This window comes from Syngnathus scovelli, chromosome 15 (assembly GCF_024217435.2).
Source record: "Syngnathus scovelli strain Florida chromosome 15, RoL_Ssco_1.2, whole genome shotgun sequence".
Classification (NCBI taxonomy): domain Eukaryota; kingdom Metazoa; phylum Chordata; class Actinopteri; order Syngnathiformes; family Syngnathidae; genus Syngnathus; species Syngnathus scovelli.
Window position 1 is genome coordinate 4559599 of NC_090861.1, and position 23842 is coordinate 4583440.

The window sequence follows — 23842 nt, forward strand, 5'->3', positions numbered from 1 at the left end:
GAAAAAAAAGTCCCATTCTTAATGCATTAATAGTGTTTTTATTCATTGTAGACAAAAACACACAAAAAAATGCATTTTTTATTCACAGTAAAACCACTAAGCATCATTAAAACAAACAAAATAAATTAAAAAAAAAAAAAAAACAGCATACAAGACCTACAAGAGATGAGGAGAATCACTGAATGTCAGCTGCCATGCCAAGATCTGCTGTGTCCTCAAAGGTCACCTTGAAATCACCTTCTTGCTCTTCAAACACAATGATCTAATAATTGCAATAAGCGCTTAAGAGGTCATGGAATAAAAATGTCATTGAATTTTTTTTTTTATATCTCAGTCAATAAAAATTTACAAACCTGGTTGATTCCCCTGTTGAGAAATGGACCAGGAAGGTAAAGCGTCTGCTGGGGTCCAATGGACCAGTACCGGCCCAAGTTGATCCCATTGATAAACACAACGCCTTTCTCCCAACCCTGTGAACCAAACAATAATTTCTATTTATCCTAGAAAAACATATATGGTGTAAAAACTTTGTACTTACCGGAAGTTTCACAAAAGTATCGCTGGGATAGCCGTATACAAAAAGCTGGCCCATAAAAAAAGAAGGGAAACTGGGATTTTCGGGAAGTGTTTTCCAAGGAGCCTGATAGAGACTAAAGGAAGACATTATCATTCAAATAAAACTGTAACACAAAACAAATATATTGTTCTATTAAAGTGTACAGACTTATCAATAAAACTTGGTTTCATTTCCAGGCTGTATATCGTGAACTCCCGTAGTGGAATATTGTTTAATAAAATGTCTCCGACAAGACCTGCAAGAATGCATAGTAAAATTGGCTTGTGTATCACAATTTGTAAAAAAATAACTGACATTTTTTAGCAATCACCTTTACGCTGATTGTCAAGATCCCGTCCCCGGTGAACTCGTCCACAGTTTTCCACCAATAAACTTAAAGTCCGCTGCCCCTGTTATGAGTTTTGATCATTTGGTCATACTTGTGTTGACAAAAAAAAGGAAAACCTGTGTTTGTCCAACTAACTTAAAAAAAATAATTACAATGAAATCAGGATAATGCAGAGAAAACAAATCAGTCATGGGTCCCATACCTCGCCATCTGGAACTGCTAATTCCAAATTCTGACGCTTGAATAGCCCAATATAAATTTTGTTGATAAAAACCTGTACACAAAACCAAACAAATTATTTACAGTAATTCAGAAAGCTCACTTGTGATTTACAAAACAACACAATCATTTTTGTTTTATTTTTAATAATATTTGTTTTTTATTCATTTATTTAATTATTTATTTATTCAAGTCAAGTCAAGTCAAGTCAAGTCAAGTCAAGTCAAGTCAAGTCAGACTTGACTTGATTTATTTACAGTGTTTTTTTTGTTTTTTTTAGAAGTTACAACTCACAAGGGCACGGTCTTTAACATTGTTTCCTGACGTCAATAAACCTCCACTGGTGATTGTTGTCTCATACAACGTGTATCCTTGCGACTGTCCGTTCCCGTTGTTCATCGGTAGTTTCTCCATGTTAACCGGTGTGACGGACTTAAATGGCTGTGGAGGTAACAATCAAGGCTTGAGATGAAAAGCAAACATCTGCTTGGAAAATGTTTACAGGCAATCTTACGTTTAAAGACATACTCCCTCAGTAAAGCTCAAAGCATCCCATAAGGACAAGTGCTGGTACATGATAGCTGTTTCATACGATTCTTTATGTTGAAGCGCTGGTAGGTCGGCCAACTCTTCATCTTCTGGAGTGACAATCAAGTCATTATACGGCGCCATCCATATCTACTTTATGAATTATATTCAACTTACTGTTGAATTGAGAGAATAGATCTCGGAGGAGATGGTACTTCTGAGTGTACTCGCCAGCTTCGGACAAAGGAGCGTCATAATCTGTAAAATATCTCAAATTATGTCTTTTATATCTATTTTCCATCCAGGCTCAGTCATTATTACATAATTGCATGAATAAGAAATGTAGTTTATTTTTTAGGAGCATACCGTAGCTAGGGACCAATGCTTTGTAGGAAGGTTCAGCCAGCCCTCCACTAATGAAACCAAAACTGGAGCCTCCGTGGAACATGTAGAGGTTTACGGACATCCCACGCCTCAGAATTTCTCGAACTGTGGACACCATATCTGGAGAAAAAATAAAATACAAATTTCTTTAACACCTTGGACACCAAATAATAATTCCCAAAATATTCACATCAGATATTTCAAAAGGTTGTAGCTTGAAAATTGGCAACTATAAAGGCCTACTTTAAATGTTGCTTGTGAATAAATAAATACATTTCAACCCGCTTTGTCCAGAGAGCATTCAAAACAGCTTGACCTACATTTTGAACATTTGCATTTAAATGTACCTAACAAAAAAAAAATCACTTCAGTCTCAGATGTGGAGGGAACTAAACAAAATAGAACGACTGTAAATAAATAAATAAATAAATAAATAAATAAATAAATAAATAAATAAACACTGTGGTTAGCCCTCTCCTCATGTATTGTATTGAAAAGAATAAAATATGTTAATATTATCAGCTATGGTTATTGAAAAGAATAAAATATGTTAATATTACTAGCTATGGTTACTATTATTATGGTTATTGAAGCTTCCTGAAAAATAATGTTTTTTGGAGACGAGAGGATATGACCATGCAGGACCAAAATGGGAATAACATACCCTCTGGGGGTAGCACATGGTGGAGGTCACCCCATACATCAAACCAGCCTGTCCAGTAATCCATAACCATAGTTGGCCGCTTTGGCTGACAAACACAAAGGAAGTCATCATATGCCATTTGATATCCTTTGGAGACTATGAGCACCTACCTGGATGATGTTCAGATCTCGAATGTCTCTCTGATTTACTTTCTGCAGCTTCAATGATCTCAAGACTACAAGGAAGCAGAAGTAAAGTGATGTGTGTGTATTGATTGATGATAAATATGATGGATTACCTCCATCTACACCCCCTGACTTTAAATTGTGGTGGTTGTCTGACGTGAGCAGCAGTTCACTGATCCCTCTGGACTGCAAAGCCTTTTAAAAAGTCACCACAAACAAAATCAATTGATCTAGCATTTTTTGGGGGGTATGTATAAATAGTGAAAAAAAATAAAAAAGGTACACTAACATTTAAAAATGCTGAAATATATTTATACATAAAATTAGTTACAGATTTTATTGGGTGTCTGGATGTCATAAAACGTATTTATCTAATTTATTTAATGTGCCATAATACCTCTTTAATGAAAGCCATGTAAGTATCATCTTTGGCATAAGACCCATATTCATTCTCAACTTGGACAGCAATGATGGGACCACCTTTCTTAAACTGAAAAAAAACAAAAACATTTAAATATGGCAACAGAAACGGAATCAATAGACGGAAAGCCCACCTGAAAAGGAACAACTTTTGGTATAAGTTTGTCAAAAAAAATATTGACAGCCTCAGTGAATCCAGGGTATGTTGTTCTCACTCTCATGTCGCCATCTTGGAGAAGCCAGCTACAAAGAAACAGAAAAGATGCTTGCTCCAGTAAATCCACAAATGGAACAACAAGACCACTGTGAGTCGACCATTTTGAACAAAGCTTCACTCTTTGGCTCTGAGTCTTCCCCCTCATAATGAGACATGACTTTTTCCACCCAGATTAAATTAAATACAAAATGCCTTGTGTTTAGCATCAAGTGGCTTTTGTGTTCCGGGCAGTAGCGTAACAATCATTTTTTTACATAAACATGTCTACATTTCACCAAACAAGAATCTCATAGAGTCTATAGAGACTGACCTCGGAAGCCCCCCTAGATCCAGCTCGGAGGAGATGTACGGCCCTGGACGTAAAATCACCCACAAACCCAGTTCGGCTGCGAGATTAATATATGCTCTGAAACCAAAAAGAAGTTTGATGCTTCATAACACAAATGTTTACAAGTGGTGGCAATCTTGCGTCATATATGCCACTGCTGTGTTTTTAATTGTTTGAGAAGTTGTTGTTGTGGAGATGCTGCTGTTGTCAGGCCAGGTGCTTCTTAGGTGCAGAGGCAATTAAACCTGAGTATTTCCATTGGGCATATCATGAAAGAAGTGCTTGAATTGCAATAACAAAATTTGGTACTTGAATTATCAGAAAAATATCTGATCAAGCATTTAACGGTGAGCATTTATTGTGATATGATGACAGGTCAAGAGGTCTCACTCTAAATCCAGCTGTGTACGGAAGTTGAAGACCTCTCTCTGTGGTTGATGGAGACTCCACGGCACGTATCTGCATTGACACACTGATTAATTGATGTCATGCTGAAATTTATGATATTGATTCCAAAACATCCCTACGTGGTGAGGGTGTTGATCCCACAAGCTTTCATTTTCATCAGGCGGTCCCTCCAGTAGACCCTGGGTACGCGGAAATAGTGGATGGATCCTCCGAGGATTCGAAAGGGATCACCATCCAAGGTGAACTGGGATGAGTTGGCACTTAGTCCGACTTTTCTGCTTATTCGATGTCCACCTCTCGACGTGGTGAAGAATTGCCAGCTGTATATAGTGACATAACAGTGGATTCATAATTTGAATTGAAATTAAGAAATGGATGTGCAAATCACACAAATCAAACTACCGACTGGGAAAGTATGATAAGAGTTAACAATTCAAAATACATTTAATTTACAATAGTTCTTACAATAGATGTGCTTGTCAATGTTTAGTTGCTACAAATAAGTAAGTCTCAACAAATAAGACAAGTTGGTCACAACTTACCCGAGGTATCTGTATGTGATGACAACAGCAACAGAAAGGCAAACAAGCGCACATTTTCTTTTGTGCGCATTTCTTATCCTGAAGACAATCATAGATGACGATACGCGGAACAATCCTGTAATTGTGATTTCAGAAGTGTTGCCCTGGGCGAATGAACACGCGATGCTCATATGCGACAAAGCACCGCCTAAGGGGAGTGACTATTCAAAGATGTGATTAATTTTATTTAACTATATAATATAGTCATTTCAAAGCCTTTTGTTTTGTAAACGTGCAAAATCGGATCACATTCTTTGTTATTTTTTCATTTAAAAGCTAGAATTTAAATGGCTTAACGCGCTGTTTGAAACGGATAAGAACTACATTTCCCAGAATCCTTCAGTGTGTTTTTGGAGCTTGCGCAATGTGTTTTCTCTTGGTCCTTGATATTTTTGTTATTGTTGGTGCTGCCATATACAAAGAGAAGAGAAACCATAAACGATCGTTTATCCAATTACCTGACGCATGAGGTAAGAAGCATACTAACAATAACTGAGCTGTTTTCACGCCTGATTTACTATTGTATCGTTTTGACACAAGTTACACAATGTATTGAACATGATTAGTTAGCTAGCAGCATAAACAAACAATCTGCCGACAAATTGTGAGACCAAGCATGAAAACCAGTCCAACATTTACAAATATTAATGTATCCTACGATCGTGGCTTTTTTCGGTAGACGTTGGCTAACCCTGAGACAACATGCTAACTATCGTAGTTCTATTCGTTACAGATCCTCTATAAAGGATCTAGTTTCATATTTAATTCGGTTATAACAACGTCAATTCAATTATTACGATTCTTAGTGTTTAACTGATCTAGTACTATTTTAAATGGTGGCATTTCCACGTTTGATAGCGGCTTTCTTCTTGTTCCTTGATTTTTTTTTCTAAGGAGAAAAAGCCTATCGATCTATTTATCTTATTACCTTTTTTTTCTCTCTCTCAAAAATGTCCTATTGTTGCTGTCCTTTCATTATAACCACAACAAATTTGAATGCTAAACAACAGCTTAGTCCTTGAATAATTATATACATGTAATAAAACAGGAGTGTAAATTATGTATGATGGTTTTCCGCAGATTTTGTTCTTGATCCGTTCTACTGTTTCTGGCAGGTTACTGGGTGATCATCTTCCTGCCATGAGAGCTGACCACCAGGTCAAACGTCCCCCTTCCTTCTGCAGTTGATGGAACTGCAGCTGGCACAGAGATGACAGACAGTGTCAGGGCCTTCCTCCGCAATGTTGCGACGGTCAGTAGCAACACACACAAGTGTGTGGATATCAGTTTAGAGTTAAGAACTTAGGTTCTCATATTTAATTTGGGACCTTGCAGGGGATCAAGGATTCCATATTGGGTATTGGAACCATTTCCAAGCTGGATGCCCGCATCCAGCAGAAAAGGGAGGAGCAGCGGCGAAGAAGGGCCAGCGGGGCTTTAGCACAGAGACGGGCTCAGAGTGAGGAGCGGAAACCGGATAAGTATGTCTAACAGTTTTATTGATGGCAATCCAAAACAATATAATGAATTAAATATGAATTTTATGTTTTACTTCCCCTCTCAAAGAGATTCCAGTCTTTTACAGCTCACTATAATGGTGGAAACAAATGAAAGGATTTATCCAGCAACATATGTGTACATCTTATTTGTTTGTTTTGTAGTGACCCCAAAGTAGCCAGCAGGATCTTTCAGTGCTGTGCCTGGAATGGAGGAGTCTTCTGGGTAAGAAGTTCAGCCTACTTTTCTCCAAATCAAGCATGCCTGTGATGACTGTGTTTAAGTGTGTGATCACCCCTTTTTTTTTTTTTTTTTTTTTTTTTTTAGCTCAGCCTTTTTCTCTTCTACCGGGTGTTCATCCCACTGCTCCAGACTCTCTCTGCAAAAATTATTGGTATGTGTTGTATATGCATGAAGCTATGAGATGGAATGACCTGCCAGACAATAATTTGTCTTTGCTCCAGGCGACCCCTCACTCCATGGCAGTGTCTGGTCATGGTTAGAGTTCATCCTGACGTCTGTCTTCAGTGCTCTCTGGGTCCTTCCACTGTTTGTTCTCAGCAAGATTGTCAATGCTATCTGGTTTCAGGTTGGTCCCTTATAAGGCAAAAACAACACATCCCAGATTTGTAATGTTCTTATTAATGACTTTGTTGTTTACATAATTGAACGTGATTGATGTAATTCTTGCAGGATATAGCTGACTTAGCCTTCGAAGTGTCCGGCTGCAAAGCGCAGCCATTCCCCAGCGTGAGCAAGATCATTGCCGACATGCTCTTCAACCTCCTCCTCCAGGCACTCTTCCTCATTCAGGTTTGCACCTTAAATATGGGATTAGTCTTTTGTTTCCATCGCTGCTTGGTTTGCTTCAATTGAATGTCACAATTTATGTGTTCTCTAGGGTATGATTGTGAGCCTGTTTCCCATTGACGCCATTGGACAGATGGTCAGCCTACTGCACATGTCTCTGCTCTATTCCCTGTACTGTTTTGAGTATCGCTGGTTCAACCGCGGTGAGATATCACGTTACTTTGGATATGAACGTCATGGATATGTAATGTTGAACTGAAACAAATGGACTTTTGAAGGCATCGAGATGCACCAACGGCTGTCCAATATTGAGAGGAACTGGCCCTATTACTTTGGCTTTGGTTTGCCCATGGCTTTGTTGACTGCCTTGCCTTCCTCATATATCATCAGGTAAGGCTTCAAATGCCATTGTGCATCATGGTTGTTAATTATTTTAAAAATGTGATGCACAAAGAGTTGGATATTTATCTAGTAAAGTAATTTATTAATAATTAAAAAGAGCCTTTTTCTTCTATTTTGTTCTACCTAGTGGCTGCTTGTTCTCCATCCTCTTCCCTCTCTTCATCATCAGCGCTAATGAAGCCAAGACGCCAACAAAGCTGTAGTAAGTGATTATTAAGGAGCAACAGTTTTTTTCATTTCATGTTCCCCTCGCTGAGTGAGATTTTTGTATCTCCTGATTTCTAGCCATTTTCAATTGCGTCTCTTCTCGCTGGTGGTGTTGATTAGCAACAAGCTTTTCCACAAGACAGTCCACCTGCAGTCCTCCATGACGTCATCAACATCCTCAGAGAGGATTGCATCCCCTCACACCTCCCCAGTCCGACAAAGACTTGCACCCATTCAGTGATGATCATGCTGCATGAAGGAACTTTGTTTAATGTGAAGGATTTCCTTGAGTTTTACAGCACTGGTTTCACGTTTTTATCTGATTCTCGGCCATTTTACTAATAGTCGCTCATCCATGTCCAGTGTGACATGAAAATTCCCAGTGCCTCACACTCGAAACACATAATACGTCAAAACTGTTTTCTTCTCAGTACCCCCCCCCCCCTCACTTTGATTTTGAATAATGTGCCATTTGAGTTGCTCTCCTTTAAGAAATAACAGCACAATAAATCAGGTAGAGATTGAAGGACGTAATTTGCATTTAAGCAACTGAGGTTGTTTTTCTAGTTGCAGTTATGCGTTTGTTTGAGGGTACAAGTGTGACATGTTAAAGTCAGGGGAGTTTTTTTCTTTTTCCTTCAACATCTTCAGTTTTTTTTTTTTTTTTAAACGTGAATTGGCATGTAAGAGAGCTTCAATAATTTGGGTCTTAATACAAACAAAAAAACTGTGTCACGTGATTTGCTGATAACTGGTTCTTGATTATCCTCCAAATTAAAATGGTCTTCACCCTCTGCAGAGAAATGTGGTCATTGTGAACTACAAAATGACCCAAAAAACTGGTTATCATAAATGTATTCAGTGATAAATTGATGACGCTGCCAAGCTGCAAGAATCTGTGTGTTATTTCATGCTGCACTGCTAAAACAATATTAACCCTTGAGATTGAGTCTGGTTGTGGCTTCAAGTATTCAGCAAACTGCATACTTTGTTTTAATCAGTAGAGGGCGACAAAACACGTTTCTTCACTAAGGACACGTCACTACACTACGGCGGCCAAGCAGGGTACTCAATTTGAGCAACAGCCAAACGGACCTATCAAAACCGCCCATGATCACGGTTGACTGACTCTCAACCAATTGGAACGTACTAAGACCTGAATGAGGCGGGATCTGTGCCTGTTCGGTTGTCTTCAACTCATGATTTCAGAGGAGCGGAGCTGGTAAGTGCAGCTAATTGTGTATTATTAATGGGATATATTGTCTAAAAGATATAGCAATCATTTAATTGTCATTCTGCCTTTTTGTTAGTCATTCCTCGTAATAGCATTAATAGGAAGAGTTGTAGGACGGACTGCACAAATAAAACGAGTTGCTTAGCCTTGCTAGCAGTTTAGACTTTTGAAAGATACAACCAAGATGATCAAGCACTCCCAATGTATTACTGTCGCCACTTTGATTCGAATTGTTTCAATCTGTTGCATTTCACTCCGTTTTTATTTAACCTGACAACTACACGATCGTGGACGGTTTTGTCAAGCGTCAGTCGTAATAGCTTTCTTTAGTGTCGCCTGCAAATCAAGAATAATCGTTCTACTGCAAAGATTGTGTTTTCTTATTTTTAATATATGTCGATTATTAATGGCACAAGCTCAAATCTCTGCAGAACGTTCCGAGAAGAGTAGGCGCTTCCTAATTTCCTGGCGCCACCTATTAGTGCGTGGCCTTATCTGGTTGGACTCCCAAGTGTCGGAAGAATGGGATTTATTTTCTACTTTGGATATTAATTCAAATATGTCTCCCGTTCTATACATCAGCTAGTGAGGTGAGCTGTCTCCTACCACGGCTGCCAAAATGACGAAATTGGGCTTCCTGCGTTTGTCCTACGAGAAGCAGGACACATTGTTGAAGCTGCTCATCCTTTCTATGGCTGCGATCCTCTGTGAGTGTCATCACTAGTTACTTGTAATTAACTTGTAAAGAACCGGAACATTCCTCAATAATGATTGCATCTCTTCAGCATTCTCAACCAGACTGTTCTCCGTCTTGAGGTTCGAAAGTGTCATCCATGAGTTTGATCCGTAAGTGCTCACTCAAAGTTGTGTAGTGTTTAATTTAACAAAAAAAAAAAAAAATCTATACCCTCATTCACCTTCAGGTATTTCAACTACCGCACCACCCGCTTCTTGGCAGAAGAAGGATTTTATAACTTTCATAACTGGTTCGATGATAGAGCATGGTATCCACTTGGTAGGATCATCGGTGGCACCATTTACCCAGGTAGGAATGAGGAAAAATTCTCTAGATCATTTTTAGTTTTAACAATTATAAATGTAATTTATTTTCTCCCCCACCAGGACTGATGATCACCTCAGCTGCCTTGTACCACGTCTTACATTTTTTCCACATCACCATTGATATCCGCAATGTTTGCGTTTTTCTGGCTCCCTTATTCTCCTCCTTTACAGCCATTGTCACTTATCACTTCACTAAGGAGTTGAAGGTAATTTCTAATCAGTCATAGGCCTGAATTTAGGGGCATGCTCCAACTCACCCAAATTAGGACAAGCGATACTTCCTCATAAGTCACTTTTTCTTTTTAGGATGCTGGTGCTGGGCTTTTGGCTGCAGCCATGATTGCTGTGGTGCCTGGTTACATCTCGCGTTCTGTTGCCGGCTCCTATGACAATGAAGGTATGTCATTACATGCATGGGCTACAATTTAAATGTTAGAAGACCCCCTCATTAAAAGTTTTTCCTTCTTAGGTATTGCCATATTCTGCATGTTGTTGACCTACTACATGTGGATCAAGGCTGTTAAAACAGGATCTGTGTACTGGTCCTCAATATGTGCTCTGGCTTACTTCTATATGGTGAGTGGATATGATTTCACGAAGGTCCGTTTTTGCAATATTAACGTGGATGTAATTTTTTTAATTTAGCAAAACTGATTTGATATATTTGTAATTCCACTAGTTCTCTTTTCGATCCATCCTGTGTGTAGGTTTCCTCCTGGGGTGGTTATGTGTTCCTGATCAACCTTATCCCACTTCACGTCTTGGTTCTGATGCTCACTGGAAGGTTCTCTCACCGCATCTATGTAGCATACTGCACAGTCTACTGCCTGGGCACCATCTTGTCCATGCAGATCTCCTTTGTTGGTTTCCAGGTAGGGAGTCAAACTTGTCTTTCATAGTTCGTTTCACTGCACAATAAGATTTTCTGTTGCTCGTAGGACTAGTAGACTTTTTGAAGAGCCTAATCAAATCCGTTTGTCCTCTTCCCTATTTCAGCCGGTGCAGTCCTCAGAGCACATGGCAGCCTTTGGTGTCTTCGGCTTGTGCCAGATTCATGCCTTTGTGGACTACCTGCGCAGCAAACTCAACCCTCAGCAGTTTGAGGTGCTATTTAAGAGCGTCATCTCCCTGGTGGGATTCCTTCTGCTGTCTGTGGGTGCTGTTCTCATGCTAACAGGTAGCTGCAGGTAGCTCTGGGGAGGTGGCGTAGTTGATGGACTTGAATCACTAACGTGCATGTTCTACCTCCAGGAAAGATATCTCCATGGACTGGGCGTTTCTACTCCCTGCTGGACCCTTCCTATGCCAAAAACAACATCCCCATTATCGCCTCGGTCTCCGAGCACCAGCCCACGACGTGGTCTTCCTACTATTTTGACCTCCAGCTGCTGGTGTTTATGTTCCCAGGTAACTTGGTCCTCTCATGTGCACGCTAACACAGTTTTAAATTCACGTCAAATAGTTGTGTTTCTTTTCCTGACATTTCTTCTCCTTTCAACATAGTTGGCCTTTACTACTGTTTCAACAATTTGTCCGATGCGAGGATCTTCATCATCATGTATGGAGTGACCAGCATGTATTTCTCAGCTGTCATGGTAAATGCTTCGCTTATCTGAAAGACTTTTGGTTCCAGTTTGAAAGTCATCCATGGTTTTTTTTTCTGCCTCCAGGTTCGTCTGATGTTGGTGTTGGCCCCTGTCATGTGCATCTTGTCTGGCATAGGTGTGTCTCAGGTGCTAACAACTTACATGAAGAATCTGGATGTAAGCAGGCCGGACAAGAAGAACAAGAAGCAGCAGGATTCCACGTACCCTATTAAAAACGAAGTAGGTACTTTGTGCGTAGTAGAGATGAAGATGCCATGGATGAATATTGACATTGGTTGTTGTCTTTCATAGGTTGCTTCTGGGATGATTCTGGTCATGGCTTTCTTCTTGATCACATACACTTTCCACTCTACCTGGGTGACAAGCGAAGCCTACTCCTCTCCCTCAATTGTGCTGTCTGCCCGTGGAGGGGATGGAAGCCGCATCATCTTTGATGACTTCCGAGAGGCCTACTATTGGCTTCGTCACAACACCCCAGAGGTCAAGTCATTTCTCAACACGCAGAGGAAATAGAATGTTTGGGAAATCATGTATTTTCTTATTACAGGATTCCAAAGTCATGTCATGGTGGGATTATGGGTACCAAATTACTGCCATGGCAAATCGAACTATCCTAGTGGATAACAACACGTGGAACAACACACACATCTCGAGAGTTGGCCAGGTGAGCTCAGAGAGCAGTGCGGCGTTTATGAGAATGTCTCTGACAAACATCTTCTAATTTAGGCCATGGCGTCCACTGAGGAGCGAGCCTATGAGATTATGAGGGAGCTGGACGTCAGCTATGTCCTGGTCATTTTTGGAGGACTTACGGGTTATTCCTCAGATGGTAAGCGTCAACTGCTCATTTGCGGGATCCCTGATACCAGAAAGGCTTGCTTTGTAATTTTTGTAATTGTCATGGAAGCACAAAGCAAAATAATTTTTTGGGGGGATCTATCATGCGTCCTACAGATATCAACAAGTTTCTCTGGATGGTTCGTATCGGTGGCAGCACTGACACGGGCAAGCACATCAAGGAGCACGACTACTACACTCCCACGGGGGAGTTCCGAGTGGATCGCGAAGGCTCGCCCGTGCTGCTCAACTGCCTCATGTACAAGATGTGCTATTACCGCTTCGGCCAGGTCTACACCGAAGCCAGTGAGTAACTCTTAAGTCCTCTCGGTTTGTCAATAGCTCAAACTGAGTTACATTCAAGTGACTTAAGCCGAAGCAAATTCAATTGAGTATAAATATAAGATGCAGAAAATACAGATACAAGTCTTGAAGCGTAATTATCTCTTTGCAGAGCGCCCACCAGGTTATGACCGAGTGAGGAATGCTGAAATTGGCAACAAAGATTTTGAACTGGATGTGTTGGAAGAAGCCTACACGACAGAGCACTGGTTGGTTAGGATATACAAGGTAAGCCTCTTTACGTGCTGCTGTTTTTTTTTTCTTCATTTAAAGTGGCAAAATCATGACCTGAAGGAGGATAAGCAGTTTTAAAAATAAATGCATGGACCAATTTTTGTTAATTTATGTTCGTCTTTTTTAAACTTGTGAAAACTGATCCATCACTGTGGTTAAAGATAGTTGCTAAAAAAAATTGTTTTACTCATATTTGTTTACTCTAACCTGTAGGTTAAAGACCTCGACAACAGGGGTCTTTCAAGAACATAAACTCCCTGACTGCAACGAAACACCCTGTTAGCGCAACAGCACTGAACACCTTCCCTTGTGCTCAGCAGATGTGCTGCTCAACGATACTTTTTTATACAATTTGTTTTGGGGAAGAAAATTGCAAAGAGATTTGTGTGGGTGAGTGTGAGAATCTTTTTTTTTTTTTAATTGTTATAATAAAATGCCTCCTAAGGAATTCAGGGAAGGAGGTTTCATATTGCCTAGTCTGATGATGTTGGGAAGCTTGAGTTGACAAAGTGGCCAAAAGACAACTGTGTTCATTGGAGCACCTTTTTGATTTCGTAAAATTTGTTCAAATAAAGCAGGATTGAAAGTGGAGGAGAAAAAAATGGTGTGTATTAAATTTTTTTTTGTATGCATTTTCACTAGGGCTAGAATATACGGAACAGGATTAGGGCCAGTGAAGAAAAAAAAAAAGGGGGGTGACAGGATTGTGATTTTTCTTTTTCCTCAAAATTCTTATTTTAAAGTCAGAATTCTCACTTTAAAGTTAGAATTCTGAAAAGTCTTCTGATGTTTATTAACATTTTGATTGTTCAAAAACAAAAGTAATCTTCAAAAATACAATCGTCCAATAATTGTGTATACAGTGTACTCTAAAATAATAATATACAGTACAAAAAAAATAACACCATTAAAAGGTCATACAAAATTGCATTTATTGAAAGTGGAGGGGAAAAAATAAGTCAGTTGGCTACATTCAGGACTTATAAGTGGTCAAGCAAATATGTTAACATTTCATCATAACAATTACAGGTATTTCAACAGTTAAAATATTAGTTAGACTTTAGAACAAGTTAGATGCCTTGTTTAGTCTCAGTCCCAAAATCCTTTTCTTAAAACCAAAATATGATATATACAGTGCAGATAAAAAATGTGCGTGATGACAATTAAGCTTTGACATGGTCAGGCAGATTCCCCATAAGAGCAGAATTATTTCTATAGACATAAGCATTAAGATCACCGTCCATGGTAACCAGCTCGGCCAGCGATGACACACTCTGGTCGTGATCGAGCAGGGTCGACGGCAGATGCAACGATTTGCTCTCGATGCGGCGGGAGCGGCGCACCGGTGTCAGAAATTTCACATCTCTGATGTTGCTTTTCCGAGTCGACGTTCTTATTTGAGCCTCACCTTCGATTGTTTTCTTGATACTGCAACATGCAAAAGCAAATTTTGATATTAGTCTTGAGTCACCTTTACAGTTTCATGATTAATGACTACAGCTGACAACTTACCTTTGCAAATATGGTGTTGTTTTGACATTGTATTTTATGACATAGCCATGATTGGTCTCTGACGTGCCCTCCACGTTGGTGTCATCACACTGAACGTCTTCATCCATCATTTTCTTTTCACCTTCATCCTTCAATATCTCCTTGGCCTCCAATTTCTTCGACGCCTCCTTTACACATTCATCATCCTCTGTCGCATCTTTCTCCTCTTCTGCAACGTCGCACACATCTGTGCTCTGTGGGGGTTCTGAAAAATTGATTTTTTTTCCCCCCTTTAAATCTTATTGTTCTGGAATACCCCCAATTTACATTGGATAAAACCAAACTCACCATCCTGGCATTTTGAAGGCGTCGGCATGGTTTCCAGGACATCACACAGGTTCAGAATAACCTAAAAATACAATTAAGCGCAAAATGTGAAACAACATACGTACTATCATATTTCAAAAGGTATTTGTTGAATCGTCTTACATCATCAAATCCATCTTGTACAACAGGCAAATCGAAATCCGAATTTTCCATAAGGTCGAAACTCGTGTTCATTATTAAAGGGGTCTGTACACTTATAGGAGCTTCCTGGGCCTGTGGGGGAGGACCAGAGGCTGTGGAGTCTGGTTTGTGTCGGTCTAGACTGGGTCCTGGTTTTGCCTCATCCAGCTGGGCTTTAGACTTGGATTTCACACTGGCTTTGGGCTTTACAGATGTCGAGATTTTTGGGACTACTTGTGTGCTCGTCGTGGCGGGTCTCTTGAGAGTCTTGCCCTTGGAAGCTAGCCACACGGCTAATTTTGCTCTGCAGGGAGGAATGAAAAAAAAATACTGAGAATGCTTCATTAGCAAAAAAAGCTCGACATAAAGTGCTTACCTTCGTTCCTCTGTTGTTTCAGTACATCTGTACTGGCTGAGGGTGCTTGTTACAGGAGGTCTCTTGACCTTCTGATCAGTTACGGCAATCTTTGCCTTGGTGGGTGCCACTGTCGTGTTTCTGGATGTTTTTAATGTTGCCGGGACAGTTGAGGAGGTCCAAGGACGAGCAGTGGATGCAGTTTTGGACGCTTGTGCACGTCCATCCAACTGTGATTTAGATCTCGGAGGGGCTGGTTTTAGGAACTGGTGTTCAGGGACATCAGCAGCAGACTTTGATCTTCTTCTTGTCAAATCCGCAACCTTTTGGTTGGTTGTTTTAGGTGCTGCTGGTTTGGAATCCGCCTTTCGAGCTGTCGTGCTTGACTTCCAAATGGATCCAATTTTTGATTCCACAATCTTCCCTTTGTACATGCCGGGAACGACTTTAGATGAAGTCGCCGCAGCTGGTGCTCTTGTGGTATCTGGAACTACTTTTCCATTTTTTACTGTCCGTTCAGTAAGAATGGCCTGCTTATGCGTTTGTCGTTGTTTGATTTCACAGACCGCACTTTTATTGCCATCTTTCTGAGTGGACTTGCCTTTTTTAACAACCGCAATAGAAGCGGACTTTGCGTCTTGTATTGTACTGGCACTACTTCCTACCAGTTTCTTATTACTTTTAAACTGTGTAGAGACATTAGATGTTGATTTTGAAAAGTCTCTTCTACTAACAGACTTGACTTTATCTCTCGGCTCGGCATTCTCCTTGTTTCCCTGAAACGATTCAAAACATTAACATTTTTAGAATCTGAATTTTGCTTTGAAATGATCCAAAACAAAACACCTACTTTCATGTTGGCTGGATTTTTTCTTGAAACAGTAGTGTTGCTCATGGTGCAGCCACAACCTCGAGAGGTTTCACTGGTTTATCCTAAAACATAAGATTAGGTACAAAGCTATTCAATATATAAAATATCACATGATCAGGTCAAATCCATATTTAAATAGTATACCCTTAAAGTAATAAAACAAAATTTATATAAATATTTTTTACTGACAGTAATGCTTTTCCCAGTGCCAGCATCATAGCATGGAAATTTGACAATATGAATTTCTCCCTTGGCTCAGTAGCCATTGGGGAACACTACTAATACAGTTATTTTACCCACGCAATCTAGTTGCGCTCAAGATTTTAGAAATAACAGCGTCAAAGCATGTATTGTTTGTGCTAAATTGTAACTATAAGAAGCCCTTTCCCTCAGACGTTGGTCCTTGCATGGACGTCGTTGTTTAGAATCATTTCTGCAAGAAACGTCCGCTGTTGCTGTCCAGAGTCTCTTTAGTTTGCTATAAAAACATCATCGGTCCATAGCCTTATTTAAATAAAAACATCAGCCAGTATAATATTTAATGCAACTTACCCCTCCGTTGAACGTGTATTGTAATGTCTGATGAGTTCGATGAGCCAAAAAGCAACAAAACCGGTCACTGGACTTGGACATTCAAACATCCCATTTGAGTTGACGCTGCTGCACTCTTATTGGTTAGGATGTTCTCGCGAGAGCGGCACGTCAACCAATCACTTATTTCAAAACAAGGCACGAGATCGAGGGAACGCTCAAAGTTTGAATTATTTTGAAACGAAATAACATTCCACGATTACCCGTTTTGTCTGCAAGTATAAACAACTAGGGGTTTAATATATATATATATATATATATATATATATATATATATATATATATATATATATATATATATATATATATATATATATATATATATACTTTTAATTAGAACAAAAACAGTACAGCGAGTCCATTTTAATGTAATTGTTTATTATATTATTATTTATTATCATGGCTGATACCAATTCAGCTTATTTTGTGTCTTCCCAGCGATCTCAAAGTTCTCCTGCTGCATTTCCTGTTAGAGAATAAAATTAAATATCACCAAGGTGGAATCATTTTATTTCCATCATGATTTTATTAATACCATATACTTAAAAGGAGATTAACAATGGTATGGTTCTGTGGAATGAGAATCAATAAAGCATCAATATAAAATTCCTATCAGTCACAGTCATACCATGTGGTTTGGTTGAGGATTTTGAAGCCCAGCTCAAATTCCGCCGCCAGCGGACAGGATGGTCCACTAAGCCAACCCGCAGCCATACCTTAGAAAAAAAGACCATAAATCTATGAGAAAAGAACTTCATAAAAGGCCTACTTTTTTTTATGACAGTACCTCTGTGACTGACATTCTGACGGAGGTGCTCAGGCACAGGGCACACATTCAAATTTCAAGTCAATGAAATCTTTGACAAACCTTAAAATCAGTTTTAAAAATTCCACAGGAATTACTAGAGCTCTGCCAAGGAAAATTCTGTAGGAATCAAATAATAAAACAAGCACAGTTCAACTATACGTTAAAGATTTATTGACAATACTAAAAAGCAAAGAATGCTCAGGGAGACTCACATCAAGGTCAGCTCCCATTTTGTCCATCCATAGTCCAACTTTCATGCAGCGTGTGGTTTGTCTGAAAGAAAAGTTCTCCAATTAGATTGAAAAGTAAATAAATCTTCTTCTGTGGCTGCAACTTACTCATACATTGAACCTTAATCATGGAATGCTTACAAGGTCATCTTGAAGAGGGTCAAAGTTGTCCAGGCACTTCTGGGTGGAAAGAGGATATGGATGGTCGTGCTTCTGACCAGTAAGAGCATATGAATGGTCCTCCATCTCAAAACTTCCCATCAGTTTATCTGAACACATAAATATGGACCATTACATTACAAAACATATCATTAAAGGTGATCAATTGTGAGCTTTTGCTAACACTTATGCCTACATTTTTGTATATCGGGCGGTTCTATCCTCAAAGAATTCGAATCGACTGTCGGCATGGTCCAACTCTCCTTTTCTACAGTGACCACTCCTTTGTCAGGTAGGTTGATGACGCTACATGGACTTTTATGAAGAGACATCAAGCCGGGTGTCATTTTCTGCCTCTTTAGATCTTCCGACAAGAGAATGTCATCTTCTTTAATGATGGAATCGCTGTTCCTCTTATGTGATGGAAAACTGTTATTCTTCAGCTGCTGTTGGGCTCTTTCTATGTTTCCAAGAACCTACCAAAGAAACAAATGAAGTCATATTAAATATAAGCAGATATGGTTGCAGTAACATGGCGTGTGCCTCACAACCTTTTCATTGAGTTCTGTAATAGATCTGATTCTCGCGTCCAGGGGTTCCTCTTGGTCCCCAACCTCAGTTTTGTCACCCATGGGACAAGTCTTCAAAACCTTAGGAAGGCTGTGACGACGATGAAAGAAAAGGGAAAATGGGCTTTTCCTCAAGTGGCTCTAATTAAAAAAAAAAAAAAGAAGTGAGTTATCGATCAGGTTCATATTCTCAATTTGAAATTTAAAAATTCTACCTGCTCGACAGTATTTATGCCATACACCACAGCTTGCAGGTGAAGGTCCCAGTCATTGTGATGCTCATTGGCAAACCGCTCGATAGCACATTTAGTATTTTGATGAATAAGTTTGTCCTGCACAATAACAATATATATTAATAATTTCTCAAGTATTTCAATGAAACATCTGTGAAGAATTGTATCCATATTCACCTCCTCATTGATTTGGTAATTGCAGGTGCTTGACACAGCCTGTTTTATATTCAGGAGTGTGAAGATCTCTTTGTTGAGCTGTCAACAAATATATGAAAAATATTTGAGACATTTGTTTTTTTTCTATTACATAACATTGCGGCTATTAAAAACATATTGCATTACCTCATTCACAAACTTTCCACCTTGATCAAATATTATTTTGTCGACTATGCCGTACAAATAAAATTTGGACACAAGTGCTGCTGAAACCTCAACGGCAGACTTTGATCCTAATGGTTCAGCAACAACAAAGTTGCTAAACAAATCAGTTATCATCAGAATATATTGATTGTTTCTGGCTGTCTCCTTGAGTGGGCCAATCAGGTCCATGGCAACCACACTCCAGTTTTCGTCCACCTGTGAATAAGCAATAGTTCATGACCTCACAAATCTATTATTGATCAGATTATGTATTTCTTATTATGTAGACATCCGTGATCAACATTACCTTGATGGGATGGTTCGTTCGTGTCACTGTTTTTAGTGAGTTATTCAACTGGCATGAGATACAGCCTCTGACCTAAAAAAAAAAGTCAAGCTCATATGATATATTTGATTAAATACAGTACAGACTCAGAAATTATTTGATCCATATGTCAAACCTTGGCTTACCCAGTCAGCAACATCCTGCTTAATACTATGCCAGTAGTAGCCAGCCACCACACGGTCTATGGTGCGTCGGACACCACTGTGGTTCCCGTTACCATTCTGATTATGGCATTCCTGCAAAACTTCTCTCATTTCGTCACCATCCATTACAACCAGCCGCATGAAATTGTCTTTTGGGCCAGTGTAGAACAGTCTGTCATCTGTGCAGATTATTGTCATTATTGAAATATTTCCCACAAAACACACACAAAACAGTACTTGAAAAATATGAACAGGGAGTTTATGAATGCTGTACTGTATTTTAATTGCTACGTATAGCAGCATGCTAATAAAGCATCGTGTTTTCCTTTAACTTAGACCACGTTACCTTTCAAGATGAAATTATTTGCTGAGCGTCTAATACTCCATCTATCGACTTTTGTACAACTGGAATCATACATGCCCGATTGCAAGTACGTTTTTAATTGCTGATAAAATCGGAATCCGTGCATGATTGTCGCGTGGTGTAGTTGGAGCAATTTAAGTTTTGGGGGAAAAAAAGAAGTGTTTATCTTCTTCTTTGGAATTTTAGCAGTTGGGAAACAACAAAATTCCGCCACCTACTGCTTAAAAATGTGGACCAGATTATTAAACCGAGTCTAACACTTTTACTGTATGTATTTGGTTATAACAATGATACTTTTGGTTATAACAATGATACTATCAGCTATGTTTTTTGAGATCCCAAACAATATAATTTTATTATTCCTGAGTACTGGTTTTATTCCGATAAAATTCAAAAACTCTGTTTTGTCTTAGTGACTTGCCGTAGTTGTTTATCAATTTGGCCCAACTAGTGAGTTTTTACCACAATAAAATATTGTTTATTTACTACTGTGTTTATACGTCGAACAATCGTAAACATATACCATAAATTTGCTTGATATATTACTTCAATGCGGAAACATTACTCATTAGTGTATTTGCTGTCCCACGTACAGGAAATATATAAATGCAAATACTTTTACTTTAGAATCCAGTACCGGAAGTCTACTCGTCCGTTCAAAAGAAGAATGAGCGCTATAGTTAGCAGTAGTTGCTAAATCGAGAACTACTTTCATAAAATCATTCTTTTACTAACCATTATTGAAGAAAACTACACTGCAATGCAGAATTATTGTGCCGCTCCCAACTGTACTAGTGTAAAATCGGACTCGTATTCACTTTTTAGATTTCCGCTTGACGCAGAAAGGTAAGCCGAATCTTAAGCGAATACTGGTGGTTTTAATATTTAAAAAATGGGGGAAAGTCTTATTGTTCTATTTATAAATATCTGAAATATTTTCATACTGGTCCCATTGACAGGTATGTTTCAGTTGGTTTTCATTGTCACATTGATATGTCTTCACATGTCAGGTGTAAAACATGGGTGGAAAAATGTCAGCGAGAAGACCTAATGGACAAATCACCAGAACATCTCTTCCGATTCTATCGACTTTGTGCAAAACATTTTGAAACGTCTGATGATAGTGTAAGTCATGTGATGAGATCATAATATTCTTTTAATTTTCCATTCTCGGTATAATGTTTACACACAAAGCTCCATCCTATTGAATCAGTAGGTTGCATATACCTTTGTTTTTTTACAGAATGAACTTATTACAGTGATAAAGGATGACACCATACCAACTATCTTTGAAGACCCCAACAAACTTCCAAATATACAAGTGAAGCGCAGTAAAGAGCTGGTGTGTATAAAAAAAAAAAAAACATCTTTTAATTATCAGGAACTAAATACTCATCTTCCCAGGAAAATACGCTTTTTTTAATATGGCATAATAGAATTTTAATGTTTGCTTAACTTGTGTTTTTTTTATGTTCAAGGAAGAAGACATGAAGCCCAGGGAAAGAAAAAGTAAGTAGAAATGTTCACTTTTTTTGTTTACTAAGATTAACATGTGGTTTGGCTTTCAACCTTTTTCCACACTTGCAGAAATGAAAACCTCTGAAGTGGACGATGAGGAGGCAAACCCACCTCCAAAAGAAGACACATACAAAGACTATCTCAGGTCTTTATTTGAAGCTCTTGTAATGTTAGGAGAGCAAAACATTCCTGTGACCAGGCCGGATAGTCTCAAACAGGACGCTGTCGGATTAAACAACTTTGAGGCGTTGCTTGAGTATCGCATGAGTTGCGGGGATGAGGCCATGACGAAATATAACGCCAATAGCTCATCACTTCAGCTTCAACAACTGATCCAAGTGTGCGAGAGATGCATCCGAAGGAAGGTGATTGAGGAAGTGAAAGAAAATGGCTTCTTCTCACTCATTACTGATGAGCTGGTGAAGATTTTGGATGAGTGGTACCTCCCTGTGTTCCTGCGCTATGTAGATGATTCAAACTTCCAGCGGGAGAGGTTTGTGGGCTTCTTGTTCGTTGACGGGGATGCGGATAATTTAGCGGAGAAACTTCTGTCTGAAATTATCAATGAATGGGGGTTGAACATGGAGCTATGTAGAGGGCAAGCCCACTCGTGTTCAGGAGCACACTTGGATAAAATCAAAGCATTCGCCGCCAAAATAACTGAGAAGTATCCATCGGTCATGCTCACGATTCGACCTACTCAAGCCTTGAACATAGCACTTGCCAGTGGTATGGCTTTGTCGGGGGTTCAGCTTGTCGTGTGTACCCTGAAAAAAATCCAGTCTTTCTTCAACCAATCCCCTTTACTAAGTCTGGAACTGGAGCACGCCATTTCAGTTATCTATCCAGACAAAGAGGAGAAGGTCAAAGAACTGAAAGAGATTTGTGGCACCAGTTGGACCAGAAGACATGATGCATTTGAGGTGACACTGGAGCTTCTTGAGGCTTTGCTGCTTTGTGTGGACGGCGTACATGACAATGAAGACTTACGCTGGAGCGACCAGATCACGTATAACGCTTTGGAGATCTCAAAAGCTCTGGCTGACTTTGAGTTCATTATGGCTTTGGTTGTGCTGAAAAACACCATGATAGTTTTGAGGGCATTCGGTAAGAACATTGAAGGGGAAGCAAATGATGTCTATTTTGCTGCTGGCAGCGCAAAAGCCGTGTTGCACTCCCTGAAGGAAGTGGCCGACAATATTGACGTGTACCATGAGTTCTGGACTGAAGAGGCGGTTAACCTCGCTACCGCGATGGAGATCCCGGTGGAGCTTCCTCGGACGCTGTTGAGGAAGAATCCGCCAGACCTGGCAACCCTTCAGCCGGAGAATTACTACAAGGAGCACCTTTCTCTTCCTGTGGTGAACCATACGCTCAAAGAAGTCAGCGAACTCTTCAGCGATGACCACCTAAAAGCACTTAGATGTTTGTCACTGGTTCCTTTTGTAGTAGAACTAAACAAGTCTGGACAACCTGAAGAAGAAAACATGTTGGTGTTTAAAAACGACATCCCCAACCCAAGTTCACTCGCCGCTGAGCTACATTGTTGGGCAGTGAAATGGAATAAAAAAGGGAAAGGAGAAGTGTTACTCTCCAGTCTGCAAGAAACGCTGCAGCAGGCTGACGTGAAGTTCTTCCCAAACATGCTAGCAGTGCTGAGACTTCTGGGCGTCCTGCCGACTTTAGCTCTGGATATCACTTGCGATATGGCGTACAAGCGCTTCAAAATGTACATGCAAAACACCCCTGACACAGAAAAATCAAAGAGTCTGGCTCTTCTGAACATAAACAATGACGTGGGATATGATTTAGATTCAATGGTTGATCTCTACGTAAAGACATATCCTGTCGCCGATGATGATGCTTCATAAGTTTTGGTTAACTAGTTTTTAGAGAATGGTGCTTAATAAGATTCATTTCACGGTGACGCACTAGTTAGCACATCCGCCTCACAGTTTAATGCGTATGTTGTTGAGGTTTTAAAATAAAATGTAAATAACTCAAAGGTTAGGGAGACCATTTTTACAGAGGCATCTTGTAAATGACAAAAACAAATACAATTGTTTTAATTATGTGTAAGATTTGTTGTTTTTTATGCTGTGGCAACTCTACATTGTGATTGAATAATGAAATAAAGTGTTTTAAATATTTATATTAATATTCTTTATTATTCAACGAGGTAGCTGTACAGTTAATTACTAGTACACTATTTTAATAGAGGGCAATCTGCTATTATCAGCATTTAAA

The 23842-nt window shown here is 39.4% G+C and overlaps 5 protein-coding genes across 6 annotated transcripts; 3 read left to right on the forward strand and 2 right to left on the reverse strand.

Moving 5' to 3' along the window:
* Positions 1-48: 48 nt before the first annotated feature.
* Positions 49-5088, reverse strand: LOC125982655 (beta-galactosidase-1-like protein 2). The gene is made up of 19 exons (XM_049743538.2): positions 4780-5088; positions 4357-4557; positions 4220-4288; positions 3812-3907; positions 3419-3527; positions 3262-3354; positions 2978-3059; positions 2850-2914; positions 2701-2785; positions 2019-2156; positions 1830-1910; positions 1653-1762; positions 1419-1565; positions 1108-1179; positions 888-966; positions 725-812; positions 539-650; positions 354-470; positions 49-262 (listed from the first exon to the last, which is right to left on the reverse strand). Exons 1-19 carry the CDS (start codon positions 4947-4949, stop codon positions 176-178), a joined length of 2001 nt encoding a protein of 666 aa, XP_049599495.1. The 5' UTR covers positions 4950-5088; the 3' UTR covers positions 49-175.
* A 62-nt stretch (positions 5089-5150) lies between these two features.
* On the forward strand, positions 5151-8619 carry ei24 (EI24 autophagy associated transmembrane protein). The gene is made up of 11 exons (XM_049743686.1): positions 5151-5288; positions 5934-6070; positions 6154-6299; positions 6480-6540; positions 6643-6709; positions 6780-6904; positions 7009-7128; positions 7217-7328; positions 7404-7515; positions 7655-7729; positions 7813-8619. The coding sequence occupies exons 2-11, from the start codon at positions 6029-6031 to the stop codon at positions 7973-7975; spliced, it is 1023 nt and encodes a 340-aa protein (XP_049599643.1). The 5' UTR covers positions 5151-5288; positions 5934-6028; the 3' UTR covers positions 7976-8619.
* Positions 8620-8821: 202 nt separating this feature from the next.
* stt3a (STT3 oligosaccharyltransferase complex catalytic subunit A) lies at positions 8822-13652 on the forward strand. The gene is made up of 18 exons (XM_049743534.1): positions 8822-8956; positions 9551-9675; positions 9754-9814; positions 9892-10013; positions 10091-10236; positions 10337-10427; positions 10500-10606; positions 10738-10902; positions 11027-11207; positions 11282-11437; positions 11534-11625; positions 11701-11856; positions 11929-12117; positions 12185-12301; positions 12364-12466; positions 12592-12780; positions 12929-13044; positions 13264-13652. Exons 2-18 carry the CDS (start codon positions 9588-9590, stop codon positions 13300-13302), a joined length of 2118 nt encoding a protein of 705 aa, XP_049599491.1. The 5' UTR covers positions 8822-8956; positions 9551-9587; the 3' UTR covers positions 13303-13652.
* Positions 13653-13957: 305 nt separating this feature from the next.
* On the reverse strand, positions 13958-16951 carry si:ch211-266i6.3 (cytoskeleton-associated protein 2). 2 transcript variants are annotated; one of them, XM_049743620.1, is made up of 7 exons: positions 16827-16951; positions 16254-16336; positions 15425-16179; positions 15031-15352; positions 14890-14950; positions 14563-14770; positions 13958-14478 (listed from the first exon to the last, which is right to left on the reverse strand). In XM_049743620.1, the coding sequence occupies exons 2-7, from the start codon at positions 16296-16298 to the stop codon at positions 14214-14216; spliced, it is 1656 nt and encodes a 551-aa protein (XP_049599577.1). In that variant the 5' UTR covers positions 16299-16336; positions 16827-16951; the 3' UTR covers positions 13958-14213. The 2 variants fall into 2 exon arrangements, with proteins under 2 accessions (XP_049599577.1, XP_049599576.1); XM_049743619.1 differs by having other exon boundaries at positions 14563-14806; positions 16827-16950.
* Positions 16952-20720: 3769 nt separating this feature from the next.
* Positions 20721-23747, forward strand: thap12a (THAP domain containing 12a). Its single transcript, XM_049743533.1, has 5 exons — positions 20721-20923; positions 21088-21202; positions 21321-21419; positions 21556-21586; positions 21665-23747. The coding sequence occupies exons 1-5, from the start codon at positions 20838-20840 to the stop codon at positions 23464-23466; spliced, it is 2133 nt and encodes a 710-aa protein (XP_049599490.1). The 5' UTR covers positions 20721-20837; the 3' UTR covers positions 23467-23747.
* The last annotated feature ends 95 nt before the right edge of the window (positions 23748-23842 follow it).

What these genes read in the sequence shown, in the direction of transcription:
- ei24 (XM_049743686.1), top strand. Translation starts at nt 6,029, where the DNA reads ATGACAGACAGTGTCAGGGCCTTCCTCCGCAATGTTGCGACG. An exon ending in GAGGAGCGGAAACCGGATAA is followed by an intron (nt 6,300 to 6,479) that starts GTATGTCTAACA and finishes TTTGTTTTGTAG; the next exon opens with TGACCCCAAAGTAGCCAGCA. An exon ending in CCTTCCTCATATATCATCAG is followed by an intron (nt 7,516 to 7,654) that starts GTAAGGCTTCAA and finishes TGTTCTACCTAG; the next exon opens with TGGCTGCTTGTTCTCCATCC.
- thap12a (XM_049743533.1), top strand. Translation starts at nt 20,838, where the DNA reads ATGCAGAATTATTGTGCCGCTCCCAACTGTACTAGTGTAAAATCGGAC. An exon ending in TGAAGCGCAGTAAAGAGCTG is followed by an intron (nt 21,420 to 21,555) that starts GTGTGTATAAAA and finishes TTTATGTTCAAG; the next exon opens with GAAGAAGACATGAAGCCCAG. An exon ending in GAAGCCCAGGGAAAGAAAAA is followed by an intron (nt 21,587 to 21,664) that starts GTAAGTAGAAAT and finishes CCACACTTGCAG; the next exon opens with AAATGAAAACCTCTGAAGTG.
- LOC125982655 (XM_049743538.2), bottom strand. Translation starts at nt 4,949, where the DNA reads ATGAGCATCGCGTGTTCATTCGCCCAGGGCAACACTTCTGAAATCACA. An exon ending in ATCACATACAGATACCTCGG is followed by an intron (nt 4,558 to 4,779) that starts GTAAGTTGTGAC and finishes CACTATATACAG; the next exon opens with CTGGCAATTCTTCACCACGT. An exon ending in AAACCAAGTTTTATTGATAA is followed by an intron (nt 651 to 724) that starts GTCTGTACACTT and finishes GTCTTCCTTTAG; the next exon opens with TCTCTATCAGGCTCCTTGGA.
- stt3a (XM_049743534.1), top strand. Translation starts at nt 9,588, where the DNA reads ATGACGAAATTGGGCTTCCTGCGTTTGTCCTACGAGAAGCAGGACACA. An exon ending in ACTTCACTAAGGAGTTGAAG is followed by an intron (nt 10,237 to 10,336) that starts GTAATTTCTAAT and finishes TTTTCTTTTTAG; the next exon opens with GATGCTGGTGCTGGGCTTTT. An exon ending in TTCGTCACAACACCCCAGAG is followed by an intron (nt 12,118 to 12,184) that starts GTCAAGTCATTT and finishes TTCTTATTACAG; the next exon opens with GATTCCAAAGTCATGTCATG.
- si:ch211-266i6.3 (XM_049743619.1), bottom strand. Translation starts at nt 16,298, where the DNA reads ATGAGCAACACTACTGTTTCAAGAAAAAATCCAGCCAACATGAAA. An exon ending in TACAAGATGGATTTGATGAT is followed by an intron (nt 14,951 to 15,030) that starts GTAAGACGATTC and finishes TTGTATTTTTAG; the next exon opens with GTTATTCTGAACCTGTGTGA. An exon ending in GCCTTCAAAATGCCAGGATG is followed by an intron (nt 14,807 to 14,889) that starts GTGAGTTTGGTT and finishes TCAATTTTTCAG; the next exon opens with AACCCCCACAGAGCACAGAT.